Raw genomic sequence first — 20,187 nt, forward strand, 5'->3', positions numbered from 1 at the left:
TGGGGGGGGGGGGGGGGACTGTAGCTCCATGGTGGAGTACTAGCATTTGTGAGACGCTGGGTTCAATCCCCAGTACCACAAAAAGAAAGAAAGAAAGAGAGAGAGAAAGAAAGAAAGAAACAGGAAAAAAAAAAAAAGAAGGCATATTCACTTGACATATCTGCTACTGACTCATTTGCAAAGTATAACTTATTGTACCCCAGTCCCTGTAATTTCAGATACCCTCAAGGCCTTCAAGATGCCAGAGACAAAAACCAGAGACAGAGGAAAAAAGCCATTTCACCAACTGTAATACAACCCAGAAACAGGGTCTGTCACATGTACATACACTAGTGCATACTGCACACGCACACTGTCAACACAGCTCTATTAAGGTCCAAACAAGAACTAAGATTCTCTCTAATTAACCTTCAAGCTTTCATGAATTTGAAGCAAATGTTTACAATCCAGTGATCACTTTCTGTAATATGAGGTTCAAAACACTTCTCTGAAATTAAGAAATGAAGATAAAACTGAAGGCAAGAAACACAGTTCACCATCTCTCTCCTCCATATTCCTTGTCTTGGAAGAGATATAAACTTAGTGAATTAACTAATCTTGATCCTAGTGCTGCATTATATACTGCCATTTAAAACATCTTTCTTCATACTTACAAACATTCATTAAATTCAAATAATTGAAGCGGGGAATGATGGCACACATCTGCAATCCCAGCTACAGGGGAAGCTTAAGCAGAAGAATCTAAAAGCTTGAGAACAACCTGGGCAATTTAGCCAGTCCTTGTCTCGAAAATAAAATTAAAAGGCTAGGCGCAGTGGTGGATGCCTATGATCCCAGCAGCTTGGGAGAGTGAGGCAGAGGGATCATGAGTTCAAAGCCAGCCTCAGCAATGGCGAGGCGATAAGCAACTCAATGAGACCCTGTCTCTAAATAAAATACAAAACAGGGCTGGAGATGTGGCTCAGTGGCCAAGTTCCCCTGAGTTCAATCCCCAGTAACCCAAAAAATAAAATTTAAACTAAATTAAATGAAAAGAGTTAAGCATGGGGGCTGGGGATGTGGCTCAAGCGGTATCGCGCTCTCCTGGCATGTGTGCGGCCTGGGTTCGATCCTCAGCACCACATACAAATAAAGATGTTGTGTCTGCTAAAAACTAAATAAATAAATATTAAAAAAATAAATAAAAGAGTTAAGCATGTAGCTCAGTGCCAGAGTGCCCCTGGGTTCAATCCCCAGTACTGTTGAAAGAAAGGAAGGAAATAAGGAAACAAACACAACTAAAGAACAAGCTTTAAGTATCTCTCTCTGCTTATTTAATTCTGCTATGAGCTGGGGACTCAGACATCTTTCTGTTTGAAGTATATGCAGAATACAAATAAGTTTTGAATGACAGTCTCAGGAAAAATGGAATAGTCCAGTAAGGTAATTTAAGAAGGGTTTAATAAGGTAGTAAACAAGTGTGAATGGGCATAATATATTTACAAATAATAGTAACTCTTTGGGATCAATGAGAGCACTTTTATGCTAGAGGAACAAAGGGAAAAAAATTTCCCAAACCCAGAAGGAGGGAATCATGTAGAGAGAACCTTATTTATTTGTTTTTTATTTTTTTATTTTATACTGGGGTTTGAACTCAGAGGCGTTTTACCATTGAGCCACACCTCCATCCCTTTTTATTGTTTACTTTAAAAGGGGGGGGTATTGTGGCTCAGTGGTAGAGAACTCGCCTAGCATGCATGAGGCACTGGGTTAGATCCTCAGCACCACATAAATGTAAAATAAAGATATTGTGTCCACCTAAAACTAAAAAATAAATATATTGGGCTGGGATTGTGGCTCAGTGGTACAGCGCTCGCCTAGCACGGGCAGGACCCGGGTTCGATCCTCAGCACCACATAAAAATAAAGGCATTGTGTTGTATCCATCTACACCTAGAAAATAAATAATAATAATAAAAAAAAAGAACAGGGTCTCACAAAGTTGCTTAGGGCCTTGCCATATCGCTTGAGGTTGGCTTCAAATTTATGATCCTCCTGCCTCAGCCTCCCCAGTCTTGTCATATATTGTTCTGATGAAGATTATAAGTTGCTGGGGCTGGTTTAAAGCCTCTGTAAATGTTACCTACCTCTTTACCCAGTCCTTACTTAAACCCTCAAAGAACAACTAGTTATGCTTCCTTTGTATCCCAAAAGTCTTTGATTATAACATTGAAAGCACTTTATAACTGTTTAAGTCCCCATAGACTGAGATCCTAAGTCATCTTTTTGTATCCTTAACCACAAAAAGCAAACAAAACAGTCTATCAAGCATTGTTTAAGTTGTTTACATAAATTAACACAAACATCACATTAACATATATTACTCTTGCCCAGTGCATGGCATGCATATAATCCCAGCAATTTGTGAAGCTGAGGCAGAAGAATCACTTGAGCCCAGGAGTTGCAGGTCACCCTAAGTAACAGCAAGACTCTGTCTCGAAATAAAAAATAAAGGTCCAGGCATGGTGGTGCACCCCTATAATTCCAGCAACTCGGGAGGCCGAGGCCGGAAGACCCCAGGTTCAAAGACAGCCTCAGCAACTCAGTGAGGCCCTAAACGACTTGGTGAGACCCTGTCTCAAAATGAAAAAAATAAAAAGGTCTGAAAATGTGGCTCAGGGGTTAAATTACATATAAAATAATAATAATAATAATAATAATAATAAAAAGAGCTGGGATGTAGCTCACTAGTAGAATGATCCTGGGTTCAATCCCCAGTACCACAAAAAAATAAAAAAAACTGGGGATGTAGCTCTGTTGTAAAGTGCCCATAGGTTCAATCATCAGTACCAAAACAACAAACTATTAATCATGGCAATAAAACTGTAAATGAGGGGGTAGGGTTGTGGCTCAGTGGTAGATTGCCTCCCTAGCATGTATGAGGCACTGGGTTCAATCCTCAGCACTACATAAAAATAGATAAATAAAACAAAGATGTTTTGTCTATCTACAAACAAAAAAAAATTTTTTTTTTTTTAAATAAAAACTCTAAATGAAGTAGGACTGCTGTGTGTGTGTTACTTGGGATTGAACCCAGGCATGCTCTACCACTTAGCTAAATCCTCTCCTTTTAAAACAGGGTCTTGCTAAATTGTCCAGGCTGGCTTCAAACTTGCAATCCTCCTGCCTCAGCCTCCGGAGCAGCTGGCATTAGGCACGTCCCACTGCATCAGGCTTAATGTAAGAACTTTCATTGTCTCAATTTCACAGATGAGGAAAATAAAGTGTAGAGAAAGTTCCAAAGTCTCAAAGCTTATAAAGACTGGCCAGGCACAGTGGTGCACACCTGTAATCCCAGCAGCAGTTCAGAAGGCTGAGGCAGGAGGATGGAGAGTTCAAAGCCAGCCTCAGCAACTTGAGGCCCTAAACAATTCAGAGATCTTGTCTCTAAATAAAATATTTTAGGGCAGGGGATGTGACTCAATGTTTAAGCATTTTTGGGTTCAATCCTTGATTTAAAAAAAAAAAAAAAGGGCTGGGGATGTGGCTCAAGCGGTAGCGCACTCGCCTGGCATGCGTGCGGCCCGGGTTCGATCCTCAGCACCACATACAAAGATGTTGTGTCCACCGAAAACTGAAAAATAAATATTAAAATTCTCATTTTCCTCTCTCTCTCTTTAAAAAAAAAAAAAAAAAAAAANCACATCCCCAGCCCCCATGCTTAACTCTTTTCATTTAATTTAGTTTAAATTTTATTTTTTGGGTTACTGGGGATTGAACTCAGGGGCACCTGACCACGGAGCCCCATCCCTAGTCCTACTTTGTATTTTTTTTATTAGAGACAGGGTCTCACTGAGTTGCTTAAATTGCTGAGGCTGGCTTTGAACTTGCAATCCACCTCCCTAGCCACTGGGATTACAGACATGTGCCACATTATACTTCTATTGAATAAGCCAGATTTTTTTTTTTTTTAAGAATTTAATCTTTATTTTGTTGTTGTTGTTTATGTGGTGCTGAGAATTGAACCCAGCCTCACCAGTGCTAGGCAAGAGCTCTACCACTGAGCCACAACCTCAGCCCCCAGATTTTTTTTTTTTTTCAGGAGTAGCAGACCTAATGGGTTGAAGGAAAGGTGCCACTATAAGATCAATGATCTCCATCACCAGAGGAATAGTTACTATTCACACACTGGGATGTGAAAAGACAATACTGGAACTTCTACAAATATTTATTTTTAGCTCATTCTTTTGTAAAATGTTGCATGTTACAAAATATATATAAACTACAACTATAAATTTTTTTGTATGTGTGTCATACTAGGGATTGAATTCAGGGCCTTCACATGTTAGGCAAGCACTAAGCTATATCCTCAGCCCTTTTCTAAATTTTGAGATAGGGTCTAGACAACTTCCCAGGCTGGCCTTGAACAGGGTCTAGACAAACTGCCCAAACTGGCCTAGATCGTCCTGCCTCAACCTCCTTAGCAGCTGTGATTATAGGCACATGTCACCAAACCTGGCAATACTATCATATTTCAATGCAATTTACTTGATTCTTCTAGATTAAAAGAAAAAGTACAGTAGGGTGTGGTGGCACATGCCTATAAAATCCTGAGAAGCTGAAGCAGAAAGATTGGGAGTTAGAGAGGTTATCTGGCAAAAGACCCTGTCTCAAAAAATAGAAAGAAAAAGAGAAAGTATACCAAGTGAAAGTGGTACATGCTTACAATCCCAGCTATCCTGGAAGATTTCAAGTTTGAGGCAAGTTTTGAGGATTTAACGAGAACCTTTCACAAAAAAGAGTTGGGATTTTAGTTCAGTAGTAGGTAGCCCCAGCATTAAAGCCTCAGTACTACAAAAGAAAAAAAAAGAAAAAGTTACATTAATAGAACCAAAAGTACTTATAAAAACAAAATATTTAGATATAAAAATTTTAAATTCAATCAGGCATGGTAGCACATGCCTGTAATATCAGTTACTCAGGAGGCTGAGGCAGGAGGACAGCAAGTTTGAAGCCAGTCTGGGCAATTTAGAGAAACTTTGGCACATGCCTTGTAATCCCAGCAGCTCAGGAGGCTGAGACAGGAGGATCTTGAGTTCAAACCCAGCCTAACAAAAGCAATGTGCTAAGCAACTCAGTGAGACCCTGTCTCTAAATAAAATACAAAATAAGGTTGGGAATGTGGCTCAGTTGTCAAGTGCCCGGTACCAAAAAGAAATAAAAGGGGGCTGAGGATTTAGCTCAGTAGTAGAGTGTTCCTGGGTTCAATCTCCAGCACAGCAAAAGGAAAAAAAAAATTAAGTTCAGATAAAAGATCCAAACTTGTGGGGTCACCTGTCTGTGTCTCTATTGATAAATTTCAAAAGGTATGGCTCAAACCAAAACCAGCAACTGCAGATCTAACTAGGAAATGCATAAACTAAATCTACTTTGTATTTCTTCAATGCAACATTTAAGGGGTACCAAAGAAGGAATAAAGGCTGCATAAAACTTTCCCCCTTTTTTTTGCATTACAATTCTTATTATACATACAGAGCACAATTTTTCATACCTCTGTATATAAAGTATGTTCACGCCAATTCATGCCTTTATACATGTACCTTTCTGTTTTTGCATTACAATTCTTAATACACATATATACCACAATTTTTGTAAGGCTTCCCTTTTATTATGTGGTGAAGAACACTGCTTTGGGGCTAGAGTTCTAATGTCACTCGGTTTCATCCTCTGCAAAATGGGTGTATTTAAATACAAAGCTCTTTAGATTTTCACAATGCTTAAACAACTGAGAAACCATTTATCTGTTTCTTCATTTACTGGGTCTCTTCCTTCTCTCAACTAAACTCAAAAGCAGTCTGGTCTATCTTTTTTTGTTGTTGTTGCTATATTTTCAGGGCCTAGAATGGTACTTTTTACTCAAGAGATGATTTAATAAATATTAAATGAATAGAATTGTAAAATGCCTCGTGCATGAAAACTGTTGGCTATTATTGCTATTCTAATGAAAAAGACTTAAAACAATTAAAATTTTATTGTTCTTATTAAAAGATGCCACCCTTCCCCCAAGGATCTCACAAGTCTAGGAGGTACATTCGATAAATGCTGGAATGGCGAAATGGAGGTAAGAATAACAATTGGACAATTGGATCATAGAGTACGACTAACCAACGACCACATAAAATCTTAAATACCCAACCACGAGTCCAATTTCAGACTATTCCAAGTGAGGTTCACACAGAATGATTAATAAACTGCGATTACAATAATGACAGTTTTCACGCTGGTGTCTGTGCCAGGGTGTGCCAATCATTCCTCTAGCTTCACTACACCCAACTCTGGAGAATGGAGAAAACGTTTTTCACACCCCCATTTTTCAGATGGGTAACTGAGACTAGGGGAGAGCCAAGGTGACAGACATGAATGGGGGCGGGGGGGAGAATGGGAACCTAGGCAGTCCGACCCCTGAGCCTGCACGCAACAGGCCCCTCTGCGGCGCCATTCTCACCTGCTCCAGCACTGACCACACAGCTCTCATAATCAGGCGTGTGTAATATTTCCCCAGAGCTGGACTTTTGGCCCCAGCGCCTGGAGAACAAAACAATTCTTGTCCGCCGCAAGTCGGATGGACGCCCGCCCGGCTGGGCTTCGAGGCCGCGGTCCCCAGTTTCACTCACACCTTGAGCCGCTAGACACCCGGAGGCGCAGGAAGCGAAGGGGTGGCCTCGGGGACCCGCGAAGCCCGGCCCGCCCGGTGACCTTGGACTCGCCGCCCTGCGTAGGGCCTCAGTTTCCCCATACCGGCCTCGCTCCGGGAACTCTTGGGAACCTCGCGTCGGTGGAGCTGCAGGCCCCTCACACGCCCCCCTAAGCCGCCCGCCTTCCCTCCCAGCTTACTCTGGAAGGCGGCCGCTCCAGGGACGCCCACCATCGCCGACGGCCACACGCCGCGCGCCTCCGCCCGCGGCCCGGGTGCCTCACAGGCGCCGCCGCAGGACCTGAGGGCGCGGAGCCCACCAACACCAGCTCCGCTGTCGTCGCCGCCGCCGCCGCCGCCGCCGCCGTTAGGCCGCGCGCAACCCCGCCCCCCTGCTGGCCCCGCCCCGCCTCCGGACACGCCCCCGCCGCGCGCTCTCCCCCGCCAGACCAACGCACGCGGAAGCCCGGCCTTAAGACTACTCCCGCTAAACCCCGCCCCCTGACCCGATCCGCCCCTTCCGCGCGAACCTATGGACCTATCCCGGCACATCCTATTTCTCAGACCCACCCCCCCTGCGTCACGCGCTCGCGTCTCGAGCCGTAGCTTCTAGCCCTGAGCTTCCGGATACGGCCAAGGCAGCCCCCGAGGCGAGGGAGATGCGGGGGGGGGGGGGCACTGGGCGGAGTCGTGGGGGCGGAGCTTAGGGGAAGGTAACAGGTCTCACCTGAGTTCACCAGGTACAGGCCTGATTACCTTTGCCCAAGTCTTTGGGCAAGTTACTTCCCTTTTTGGGTCTACAGCGTTCTAAATGCCTAAAATGTCATAAAATTAGTAACTGTTAGTTACCATTGTTATTGAGCCCTTTGTCAGGTTCAGGTGCTGTTTTAGTACAATCCCTGCAGTTAATCCTCTCAGTGGGATAGAGAAATATTATTCCGCCTTTTCTACATATGAGGAAAGATCTTGCCCATCCATTTCTGTTGGAGAAATGAAAACACAGAGGCCATAAAACCAAAGTAATTCTGGCTTCAGATCTAGTGCTTTGAGATTTTCTGAACTACTCTGACTCCAACGTCTCAGAAAGGGGGATTAAACCTACAATAAGGGATGGGGGTGTAACTCAGTGATAGAATCCTTGCATAGTACGCACCAGGCCCTGGATTCTCCAGGACCCCCAAATAAATAAATAAATAAATAGCAGTATGAGCAAAGATGAAGGAAGTTCTTTATGTTGTTTTGACTAACACAGCAAAAGGCCCCAATTTACTCAGGAGGTACCAGGTAGGGGCTTTTAGCTAAACCTGAAAGGAATTCAAATGACAGAAACAACAAAGCTGAAATGTTATTTCCTTTGTGAAAATCTCTCCAATGCCACATCATAAAATAAATTTCAAATAAAATTAAAAACAAAAAGAAAAGCCAAGTAGCAACTTGGGAGACTGAGGCAGGAGGATCACAAGTTCAAGGCCAACCTCAGCAACTTGGGGAAAACTTGTCTCAAAATAAAAAAATAAGGGCTGGGGTTGTGGCTCAGTGGTAGAGCGCTTGCCTAGCATGTGTGAGACACTGGGTTCTATTCTCAGCACTGTCAGCAAAATAAAGGTCCATTGACAACTAAAATAATATTTTAATAAATAAATAAAAAGGATTGGGGTCATGGCTCAGTGGTTAAGCATGCCTGGGTTCAATCCCTGGTATGAAAAAAAACAAAAAAAAAAACAAATCTACAAAAAAGTGAGGAAAATGTATGTAATCGGTCTGGGTGTGTGTGTGTGTGTGTGTGTGTGTGTGTTTGCATGTGCCTGCAGGCAGTACTCTGTATCAAACCCTGGAATGCTCTACCCCTCTACCTGAGCAATCTGTCCCCATCCCTTTGTTCATTTTTTTTTATATTCTTTTAGTTGTTGATAGAACTTTATTTTTTATTTATTTATATGTAGTGCTGGGAATCGAACCCAGTGCCTCACACATGCTAGGCAAGTGTGCTACCACTGAGCCATAGCCTCAGCCCCGCTTTGTTCATTTTTTAAGACAGGATCTCCCCAAGTTGCTCAGGCTGGCCAGGAACTTGTGACTGGATCAAGGTTAAATGACCATGCTGTTCCTTTCGCTCCAAAGAATCTAGAACTACTGTCAAGGAAGGCCCTACCCTGTCCATCTGCTTGTCTCGGAGCTAGGGAAGAAAAAGAACTTGCATGTTGGTGAAGGAAGAAGTTGTGTGGGATGAAGATGAAATCTAAATAAAATCCAAACTTGTCCGAGATGTGCTGTTGCTTTAAATAGCTTTAAATCAGATGTTATTTTCAATAGAATGCCTTTTTTTGTTGTTCAAAATTATTGGAATGCACTTCTTTTGGGGGGGGTATTGGGGCTTGAACGCAGGAACACTTAACCACTGAGCCACATGTCCATCCCTTTTTACTTTTTATTTTGAGAAAAGTTCTCACTAAGTTGCTTAGGCCCTCATAAGCTGCTGAGGCTGACGTTGAACTTGCAATACTCATGCCTCAGCCTCCTAAGTCACTGGGATTACAGGCATAAACCACTGCACCCAGTGAAATGCACAATTTTTAATTAGTAAATAAAAAATTCTGTTTTTGGTTTTGCAGTACTAGAATTGAATTCAGAATCCCACACATTTTTGGTAAGTGATCTACCATAGAGCTAAATCCTGAGATCCTCATAATGTTTTTTATTTTTTATTTTTAGATACTGGAGCTTGATCTCAGGGACTTATGAATGCTAGTCAAGTGCTCTCCACTGAGCCATATGCCAGCCCTTTTTATTTATTTTTAAACAGGATCTCACTAAATTGCCCAGGCTGACTGGGGACTTGCCATCCTCCTGCATCAGCCCCCCAAACAGCTGAGATTACAGGTGTGGGCCACCATGCCTGGCTATCCCTTTATCCTCTTTTTTTTTTTTTTTATAGTTGTGAAGTATGTCATTGTTGAATTTCATTACCTTCTATTGTTTTAGAAAACAAACACTTTCTTGTTGAGGACCTCAACAGGCCTACCTTGGAATGTCTCAAATTCTGTTTCTCAAATATAGAGATTATAAATTAATCTCTGAAAGTCACTCTCTCTTCTTTATTTTTCTTGCTTAATCATAGTGCAGTATGTGTTTTGGGGTGGGGGATAAGACCTCTGGGAACAGGCCACAAAGCATCAGACAGTATTGTTTAGTTACCTAAAGTCTAAGGGTTTAAGTGTCAGGGATGGGGCTGGAAGATGAAGCTCAATGGTAAAGCCCTTGCCTCAGATTCAGGAAGTTCAGGGATTATTCCCTAGCAATAGGATTGGGTGCATTATAAAGTGAATTTGATTTCGGTTTTGCCACACTGCATTTTCCTGACAAACACATTAAGTGTGAGAAAGGTTAAGAGACACTATAAAGTCTGCTCAAGTCTGAAGCTCAGCAGAATCTCAAATAGAGTCAAATTGTGACCTTTTTTTTCCTTTTTTTTTCCTTGCAGTGCTAGGGATCCAACTAGGGACTCCCATATGGTAAGTAAGTGCTCCACTGCTGAGTGACCCCCAAGTGCCTCTGACATTTTTTTCACAATTTACTAAAATTGTGAAATTTGGGGGGGGGGGGTCTGAGGATTAGCAGTAGCACACTTGCCTGGCATGTGTGAGGCACTGGGGGCTTCGATTCTCAGCACCACATATAAATAAATGAAATAAATCTGTCAACAACTAAAAATTATATATACTAAAAAATTGTGAGATTTTAGGTTCTGGGAACTGAGCATACTGCTCAGTGATAAGAGCACTTGTCCAGCATGCATGAGGTCCTAATGTGGCCAGGACTCGAAAGGAAGGAAGGAAGGAAGGGAGGGAGGGAGGGAGGGAGGAAGGAAGGAAGGTTAATTGTAGGTTTGATTCATGTCCAAACCAAGTGAATGTCCCCCCCCACCTTTTTTTTTTTTAAGTTTTATTTATTTCTATGTAGTACTGAGAATCGAACCCTCTGCCTCACACATGGTAGCCAAGTGCTACAACCCCAGCCCTGAATGTTTTTCTTTAGTGACAGGAAGGATAAAGATGGGTGGCAGGGAGAGTGCATGCTGCCTACCATCTGCCCTGGCCGTGCCCCTTCTGCTAATGAAGGATAAACACAAGGCTAGGCCAGACAGTTAGTAGGGGAAGCAACTCAAAGGTATATGGTCCTTGGATAAACAGGATTCTGAAATATCTGTAGCTGTTTACAAAACCTATCTGTGTGCCAGAGAAATATTTGCCATGGTTGCAAATTTTCTAACAGGAAAGCCTTTTCCCCAAAGTTAGTTGGAAAGTTCAAGAGCTCCCAAAGAAAGAGATAAACAGGTTGAGTTTTTACGTACTAGTTAAACTATTAAAATGTAGTATTTTCTATAATTATGAAAGGAACATGAGCATGCTCATGGTCATGGTCATGGTCAAGAATCTGTACACTGAACAATAAGATTGAGAAATGGAAAAACAACTCAGGTTTTTGTGGGGGGTTTTGTTTTTGTTTTTGTTTTGTGTGTGTGCTGAGGATTAAATACAGGGATGCCTTAACCACTAAGCCACATATCCCCAGCCCTTTTTATTTTGTATTTTGAGACAGGAGCTTGCTCATTTGCTTAGGGCCTTGGTAAAATGCGGAGGCTGGCTGGAATTTACAATGTTCCTGCCTCAAGCCCCCAAATTGTTGGTATTACAGGTGTGCACCACCCTGTGGGCCTCTCTCCTCTTCTCTACCTTCTCCTACTGTAGAACCTCCTCCCACCCTGCTCTGGTACTAGAGATTGCTCTACCACTACATCCCCATCCCTTTTTGTTCTTTGAGACAGGGTTCTCCTGTCTCAGCTTCCTGAGTGGCTGGGATTACAGACATGTGCCACAATGTCCTGCTCCCACCTGCAGGGCTTTTGATTCTGTCACATGCTGGTTCTCACTGAGGAGAATGAGAGAGACCTGGGCAAGGTGAGCTGAGCTCCTGAATGCTTACATGGAGATCTGGGGAAGGATATTGAAGCCTGGAGTAAAGGACCGCATATAAAAGATAAAGGAATAAAAGGGTTTTTTTTGGGGGGGGGCAAGAGATTGAACCCCGGAGCGCTTAACCACTGAGTCACATTCCAAGCCTTTTTTAATATTTTATTTAGGGCTGGGGATGTGGCTCAAGCGGTAGCGCGCTTGCCTGGCATGCGTGCGGCCCGGGTTCGATCCTCAGCACCACATACAAACAAAGATGTTGTGTCTGCCGAAAACTAAAAAAAAAATAAATAAATAAATATTAAAATTTAAAAAAAAATATTTTATTTAGAGACAAGGTCTCAGTGAGTTGCTTGGGGCCTCACTAAGTTGCTGAGACTGATTTTGAACTCTTGATCCTCCTGCCTCAGCCTCCCAAACTGTTGGGATTACAGACATGTGCCACCACACTTAACTAGCATATAAAAGGTTTCTATTTCACTCTGAGGCTTCTGATTTGCCATATCCTTTCCTTAAACAAGAGAAGAGAAATCCAGAGATTTCTTTGTGTGTGTGTGTGTGTGTGTGTGTATGTGTGTTTGTGGTACTGGGTATTGAATTTAGGGGAGCTCTAACACTGAGTAACACTTGGGTCTCTGTCATAGCGAATTATTATATTAACATAGACCAAAAACATTTGTGTCTTTCCACAATGTCAGAATTTATTGAATTACATTAAATTCACAAGCTATACCACTCTAATCAGTGGCAGTTCAGTAAATACTTGTGGATCGCCTGGTGGTCAAGAGCCAGGCAGTCACAAATTCTTTATTCCAATCTTAATTTTTTGGGAGGGAGGGTACCAGGGGTTGAACTCAGGGGCACTCGAACACTGAGCCACATCCCCAGCCCTATTTTGTATTTTATTTAGAGACAAGGTCTCACTGAGTTGCTTAGTGCCTCATCATTGCTGAGGCTGGCTTTGAACTCGTGATCCTCCTGCCTCAGCCTCCTGAACTGGCTCCAATCATAATTTTTTAAAATATACTTTTAGTTGTAGATGGACACAATACTTCTCTCTCTCTCTCTCTCTCTCAATTGAACCCAGTGCCTCACACATGCTAGGCAAACACTGTACCACTAAACTATAGCCTGAGCCCCTAATCTTACCGCTGAGCCACAACCCCAGCCCCAATCACACATTACATTTTACACAATCACCTCTATAGGTTACAGAAAGGCTAAGAAAGGGTTGAGGTTCCGGAGGCTGAAATGAGAGCATTGGCAGAGAGAGGACTACAGAGAGTCACTGGAGGTGGTCATATAGGATGAAGAACCCGCCTAAGAACTTGGTCAGGGCACAGAGCTGTCAAAGCACAGGAATTTATCCTAGCAAAGTTTGAAAAACCCTGCTTTCACAGTGTCAGCTTGAGAAGTCAACTTGGAGAGGGCCATGCATGGTCGCCAAGTTCAGGAGAAACCACATTCTGCTAAAGCCCAAGGACAGAGACTCATCACTATGGAGAATTTCCTGGGCAAGTTTCATGATGAGTGGCCAGGTGACAGGGTCAGAGTGTCCAGTCTCGGGATACTTCTCCTTTTATGGATCATTGCCTCATTTGGTGGTCTGGTGTGTTCGATAAGCTCATGGGCCTAGTTTTTCTGATATGAGTTTAATACATGTGAGGATGGCCTTAGGCCTGAGCCTAAGCAACTCCATTTTAAAAACTCCAGTTTGAAACCACAGTCTCAGTAGGCACACCTAACAGAGCCCTCCAATATGGCCCTCAGACAAGTCACTTCCCCTCACCCTGACAAACAGAGTGAAGCTTCTGGCAGACTGTCCTCACCTGATAAGGGAGAAAGGCGAGAAGATCAGGGTGGAGACCAACAGATCAGATGTTTCTGATCCTGGGGTAAATGATGTCATGGAGAAATCTGGTGGTAGCTGTTAAGGATTGAAAGGGGGGTCAGAAGCCCCAAAATTTAGTATAAATAATAGAGCTAATGATCAGGGATTCAGCCAGCCGAAACAAGGATGCACTGAAGCTGGAGGGCCTGATGAGGACCTGGACTGACATCCTATCACTTGTCATCGTTTTCCTGATCCTCTGTGTGATCCTCACCGCTCTCAAACTCTACCACCTCATCTGGACCCTGGTGAGAGCCGCAACTTCTCCCTAAAACCCTCTCCTCAACTGTCTTCCACTCCATGCCAGGAGAAACCTGCCTTGGTTCCGGACCTGGTCACCACGGTCTGAGTGAGTGTGCATCTGCTGGATATAAAGCCTAAGGCTTGAGACTTTTGAACTTAGCATGCAGAGAGAATGTCTGTCACTAACCTGTCGTGATTGAGTGTGTTTGTAGTGCTTAGAATTAATTTAGAATTGTTTGCAGTGAATTAATTAATCTAGAATTGTTTGCTGTGAATTGATGATGTCTATTGCAGTGCCGAGCATTAGGGATTGTCATTTTCTTGATTAAGAACCTATAGAGTGGGCTGGGGTTGTAGCTCAGTGGTAGAGTGCTTGCCTAGCACATGTGAGCCCTGGGTTCGATCCTCTGTACCACATGAAGATAAATAAATAAACTAAAGGTATTTTATCTATCTACAACTACAAAAAAAATTAAAAAGAACCTATAGAGTGGAATTGTATTGAATAATTCGAGTGAATAAAGCAGTGAAAAGGGCAGAAGAGCATGGACATTATTTCTCCCCCTTGACTGCATACATCGCAACTTTGCCCCCTCGAAACTATACACCTGAGCATACATATGTTTCTGATTAATTTGATAAGTTTACAGGTGGTCATTCTCCTTAGCACAATTAAATTTATTTATCGGTGGGCTGGGGATGTGGCTCAAGCGGTAGCGCGCTTGCCTGGCATGCGTGCAGCCCGGGTTCGATCCTCAGCACCACATATAAACAAAGATGTTGTGTCTGCCAAAAACTAAAAAAAAATAAAATAAATATTAAAAATTCTCTCTCTCTCTCTCGTTCTCTCTCTCTTTAAAAAAAAAAATTATTTATCGGTTTGTGCCTTATGGTTGTGCCAGGCAGATGGTGGCTGTTTATATGTATGAACAACGTGTAGAGTCATTTCACCTCAGTACTTGAATTCACAATAGAGCAGCTTACGAAAACTACTGCTTTACAACATGGGGTAACACAAGTATAGGCACAGCCTGAAAACTGCTGTTGTCTACACCATGAAGTAACTCAGAACAGGGCACAGCTTGCTGTACTGATCACTAAATTGCCCAGGCTGCCTTCAAACTTGAGATCTTGCTGCCTCAACCCCCCAAATCGCTGGCTTATAAGCCTGCAGCACTATGCCAAGGCGAGAAATCTAGGGATTTGGATTTTCCTCTGTTAAAAGTTCATCTATTTAAAGCTGCCCACCCTTAGAGCAGAGAATCTCAACCCTCATTCCTATGCAACTGAATCCACCTGGGAATTCAGAATTTGGTCTCCTAGTCAGGAGTGATAGCAGAAGCCTATTATCCCAGTGGCTGGGGAGGCTGAGGCAAGAGGATCGCCAATTCAAAGTCAGCCTCAGCCATGTAGTAAGGCCCTAAGCAACTTAGTGAGTCCCTTTCTCTAAATAAAATATAAAAAAAGAGCTGGGGGTGTGGCTCAGTAGTGCAACACTTGGTTTAGCATGCAACAGGCCCTAGGTTCAATGCTCAGTGTCATTAAAGAAAAAAGAAGTTTTCTCTGAAGAAGTGATACGCACATTCCTGAAACCCAAAGGTCACTGAGCTGCTTGTGATTTAGTGAGAGAACAAGTTGCTTTTGGAGGAAGATAGCATGTCACTGAAAGGACATCAGTACATAACTAGAGAAAGGGACTAGGGCAAGGGCCACAGAATGTGGGGACTACAGAGCCAAAACAAGGAATTTGGCTTTGTTCTAAATCAATTTCCATTTAGAGATTGGGTGTGGTGGCTCTTGCATGTAATCCCAGCTACTGGGGAGGCTGAGGCAGGAAGATCACAAGTTTCAGGTCAGACTGAGCAATTTAGTGAGACGGTCTTAAAATAAAATAAAATTTATGCAGAGCTTGGTGGTGCACTCTTGTAATCCCAGCAACTCGGGAAACAGACAAGATGATTTTCAAGTTTGAAGTCAGCCTGGGTTACTTAGTGAAACCCTGTCTTAAAATTTCAAAAAATTAGCCTTCAGTATAGTTTCCCACTTGGCTCCCTGTGGTGATTGATATCTCCTGGTTTTCTTTCTCCAGTCCTTATGTCTAAAGCAGGAAACCTGGGCCTCAAAACCATCCCCTCCCTAATTTGACATTATGTATTGTGGGAGGTTTTGCTGGTTTTCTTCTGAAATTGAAATATGCAAAATTTAAAAAATGCAGTTTTTAACAAAAAAGGCCAGGCGGGGGAGGGGAGCATTAGGGATGTAGATCAGATAGTGGTGAAGCATCTCTGGGTTGAATCCCCAGTACCTAAATAAACAAATAAATAAAATAAAAATTTTAAAAGGGCTCAGGAGCCAGGAATGATGGCATATGATCATAATCCTGTCAACTGGAGAGGCTAAGACCACCGGAGGATCTTAGACAGACCTTTAGCAATTTAGCAAGACCTTGTCTCAAAGTAAAAAGAAAAAAGGACTGGGGTTGTAGCTCAGTGGTAGTGCACTTGCCTAGCATGCGTGAGGCCCTGGGTACCATCCCTAGGACTGCAAGAATAATACGTAATTTCATTTCAGAGCCAGTAGATAGTTTAAAGCAAAGGAGTGATATGATTTTTATCTACCCAGGGTAAAGAGTGTACTGGAGGAGGTCAAGGTAGAATGTCACTAGAGTGCTCCTGGAGGGAGATCATGGTGGCCACCACCAGGGGTGGGGCCATGGAGTGGTGAGAAGGCATTGGATTTAAGATACATTTTGAAGGTGTAGCAATAGGATTTGCCCAAGGCTTGTTTGTGTGGTGTAAGAACAAGAAAGGTCAAAGGTAACTCCAAGGTTTGGATCCTGAACAGCTGAAAGGATGGAACAGCCTTCTGCTAAGATGGGGACAGCTGTGGGATGAATCAACACATCCTGGAGGCAAAAGCAAGAGTCCAGGTGTGGAGATGTGAACTTTGAGATGCCGAGACAGTCACATAGTAGTGAAGATATTGTTGTTGTGTTTGCTCAATTCCTGCTTCTCCGCAGAAAGGAGGTAGGGTCACAGCAGATGTGGGATGTGTAAGGTTTGAAATAGTCTGAATGTGACCCAGTCATCCCTTCCTTAGCCTCTGGCGCAGCTGAGCCTTGGCCACTGGGAAGGCTGCCAGCCCCCCTCCCCCTCCCCTGGCCTCTGAGCCTCCCATCTGGCACACCTTCCCCAGGTGTCAGCTGTGCTGGAAACTGCTCATCCCAGGCCCAGGCTGTGTGACCTTAAACTGCCTAAGGGAGGTAGTGGGGACAAGGCCCACAACTTTCAGTACTTTCCCTCCCTCCCTCACCTCCAGGAGGTGGAGGCTCCTATTGGGGCCTGGAACAAAGTTGGGTGCAGTTGTTTGCTTTACAGCACGGACCATTGAGCCCACCCCCTAGGTGCTCTAGGGCACAGCTCCACACCTGTTCTCCACCCTCCGCCCAGGTGCAGGCCCGCAGAAAACAAAAGAACACCCACTCAGCAAGGTCATTACTTTGTTGGGGGCAGGGAGAAAGGCTGCTAAAGCAGGAGCCCTGTTGTAGAAAGGGAGAAAAACTCTGGAGGATTCGTGGTTTGAATCAGGAGCTTCCAATAAAGCTTCTTGTGATGATCTGTATCTGTGGTGTTCAGAATGAGGGTCCCCAGTATATGCCCTGTAACTATTTTCTTTCTCTCTCGTTCTTCTCTCTCTCTTTTTTTCTTCCTTCCTCCCTTTCTTTCTTTTTTTCTTGGTGTGTGTGGCAGGGATTCAACCCACGGGCACTCAACCCAACCCTGGTTTATATTTTATTTAGAGACAGGGTCTCATTGAATTGCTTAGGGCCTCACCAAGTTGCTGAGACTGGCTTTGAACTCTTGATCCTCCTGCCTCAGCCTCCAGAGCTGCTGGGATTACAGGTGTAGACTACTGCACCCGGACTTTTTTTTCTTTTTTTGAGATGGGGTCTCACTAAATTGCCCAGGCTGGTCTTGAACTTGCTATCTTCCTGCCTCAGTTTCCTAAATTGCCTGGATTACAGGCGTGTGCCACCACACCCGGCTCCTTTTCTTTCATTTTTTTTTTCTTTTTTAATGCGGTATTAGATAGAACCTAGAGCCTTGAGCATGATAGGCAAGTGGTCTACCAATGAGCTACATCCCTAACCCCTACATGTGACTCTTGGGCATTTAAAATATGGCTGCTGTGACTCAGAAACTAATTTATTTATTATTATTAGTGGTACTGAGTGTCAGGTCCGTGGCGGTGACTTAGAACAAAGCAGCCCGCGCCAGAAAGAAACATCAATCAGGCGCCAATAGAAACGCCTGTCAATCAGCGGGATCTCCTGACAAACGCCTGTCAATCATCAGGACCCTCTGGCCGATCCTGGAGTTCAGCCAGCTCCCCCGACCAACTCCAGCGGGACAAGGGACTCTAAAAACACGTTTTCTTGGCCCAAGCCCTTCCCTTCCTGCTGTAAACCCCATAAAAGTCCAGTCAGGTGGAGCTTCCACGAAGAAGCTTCCACGCGGTTTCTCCTCAGACCTTTCTTCTGTCCACTCTGTCGGTCTGATCGAGTTCCGCCCGCCGGGGAGTGACATCTCAATAAAGCCTCGTTCAGCGGCCTCCTTTGGTCCCTGCCGGACTCGCCTGATCTTACACTGAGGACTGAACCCATTGATGCTCTATGGCTGAGCTACTTTCCCAGCCCTTTTTGAGATATGGTCTCACTAAATTGCCCAGACAGGCCTTGAACTTGTGATTCTCCTGCCTTGATCTTCAGCATTGCTGGGATTATAGTTGGGCACCACCAGCCTGGGCAACTGTGGATTGTTTTTCTTTTTTTCTTTTTTTGTGGTGCTGTGAATGAACCTAGGGCTTTTTGCATGCTAAACAAGTGCTCTACCACTGAGTTACATCTCTAGCTCTGGTCTCAGAACTTTCTAATCCTCCTGCTTCAGCCTCCTGAATGGCTGGAATTACAGGCTTATGCCACCATGCCCCACTTGATTTTATTTGATTTTAATTAATTTGAATTTAAATACCCACATGTGCCTAGTAGCCTGTATTGGATAACACAGGATCTAACCGTTGGCTCTGGAATGTTTGAATGATAAAATATTTAAATAATAAGTAAGAACAGCCATCATTTGTTGAACACACGCTTTATCCCTGGATCTCATTTCCTGCTCATAAACACTATGTAGGGAAAATGTTCTCCATTTGACAAATGAAGAAACTGAGGATAGACTGGCAAGTCACATGGCCAAAGTCCCTGGGTAAGGAAGTGCTGAAGATTCAAAGAGAACACCCCCAAAATCACATGTCAAAACCCCTCTCAAAAAAAGGAGCAGACAGACTTTGCATCAGTCTAGCTTTCTACAAATGAATGGGGTGTGCAAATCGCTGAAGAATGCAAATCAGTCTTTGATTTGGGGGACAATAGCTCAGGCCCTCTGATCACACCCTGAGTCTCTTTGGGCTGTGGGCAGATATGGGCCGAGGCTGAGTGACAGGGAGGGACCTGAGAGGAGGGGAGATTGGGGCGGCGGTGGACTCGGCCAGCTGGTGTCGGCGACCCAGGACATCAGCTGGCTGGCGGGCCGGCAGGCTCAGACAATGGGCGGGGGGTGGGAGGTCTGGCCGGAACCCTCCTCCCTCGGTGCCTAGCCCCCTCCCAGCACCCTGGCCAGCTGCCGTGGGCACCTTCTCAGGTCTCGGGCTGAGGCCTGAGAGGCACAGGACCGCGTGCAGGGGGGCAAGAGAGGATGCCGGGAAGGTCTGTCTGGAATCGCCTGAGGTGGAGGTGTGGATGGGGGACAAGGGTGGAGGACTGGGGAGGTTGAGAGCTTTTATGAAGGTCTCCCGGGTGCTAGACATTGTGCTGGAGGATTTGCATATGTCCTTCCGCTTGCTCCTCCCAAAGTCCCCCTGGTAATAGTAATAATAATTATTACCAACAATAGCAATCCAATGGCTCCCGCTGAGCCCGCCTGCTGGAGCTGAAGGCGTTATCTCAGTTAATCCTCATGACCGCCTTGGGAACCAAGGACTTTTATTATAGCCCTTTTCCAAATGAGAAGCCCCAGGCTCAGAGTGGTTAAGGGACTTCTCTGACACCAGAGAGGTGGGGCAAACTACCCCCCCCCCAGGAAAGCTTTATCTCCAGGTTTGGAAAACCTTTCCCTCACTCTAAAAGTTAGGTGAAACTCAAACTTTATGGTAATTAGAAGAATCTTTTGCAACTAAACTGCATATTGATTGCTATGACAGCAGACAGAGACCCAAACCCGCATGGCTCATCCAGCCTCTGTTTTAATGTGTTCCTCTTTTTGATGGAAAAAAAAAAAAAGTTTGCCCACCCCTGCTCAACTTGGCCCCTTCCCCAGAAGCTGGCTCCAGAATGGGGTGGGAGCCCAAACGCTC

The 20,187-nt window shown here is 44.2% G+C and overlaps 1 protein-coding gene across 4 annotated transcripts in view; it reads right to left on the minus strand.

Moving 5' to 3' along the window:
• Cbfa2t2 (CBFA2/RUNX1 partner transcriptional co-repressor 2) overlaps nucleotides 1–7,056 on the minus strand; it is a 147,397-nt gene extending 140,341 nt beyond the window's left edge. For 2 of the 4 annotated variants that reach the window (XM_048811106.1, XM_048811105.1), the window contains exon 1: nucleotides 6,873–7,056. In XM_048811106.1, coding sequence (XP_048667063.1) covers nucleotides 6,873–6,906 — 34 coding nt within the window. In that variant the 5' untranslated portion in view covers nucleotides 6,907–7,056. Of the gene's footprint in view, nucleotides 1–6,483; nucleotides 6,767–6,872 lie in introns of those variants that run through there. The other 2 variants (XM_048811104.1, XM_048811107.1) reach the window with 2 other exon arrangements.
• Nucleotides 7,057–20,187: the final 13,131 nt, after the last annotated feature.

Source organism: Marmota marmota, unplaced genomic scaffold (assembly GCF_001458135.2).
Source record: "Marmota marmota marmota unplaced genomic scaffold, marMar, whole genome shotgun sequence".
Taxonomy (NCBI): Eukaryota; Metazoa; Chordata; class Mammalia; order Rodentia; family Sciuridae; genus Marmota; species Marmota marmota.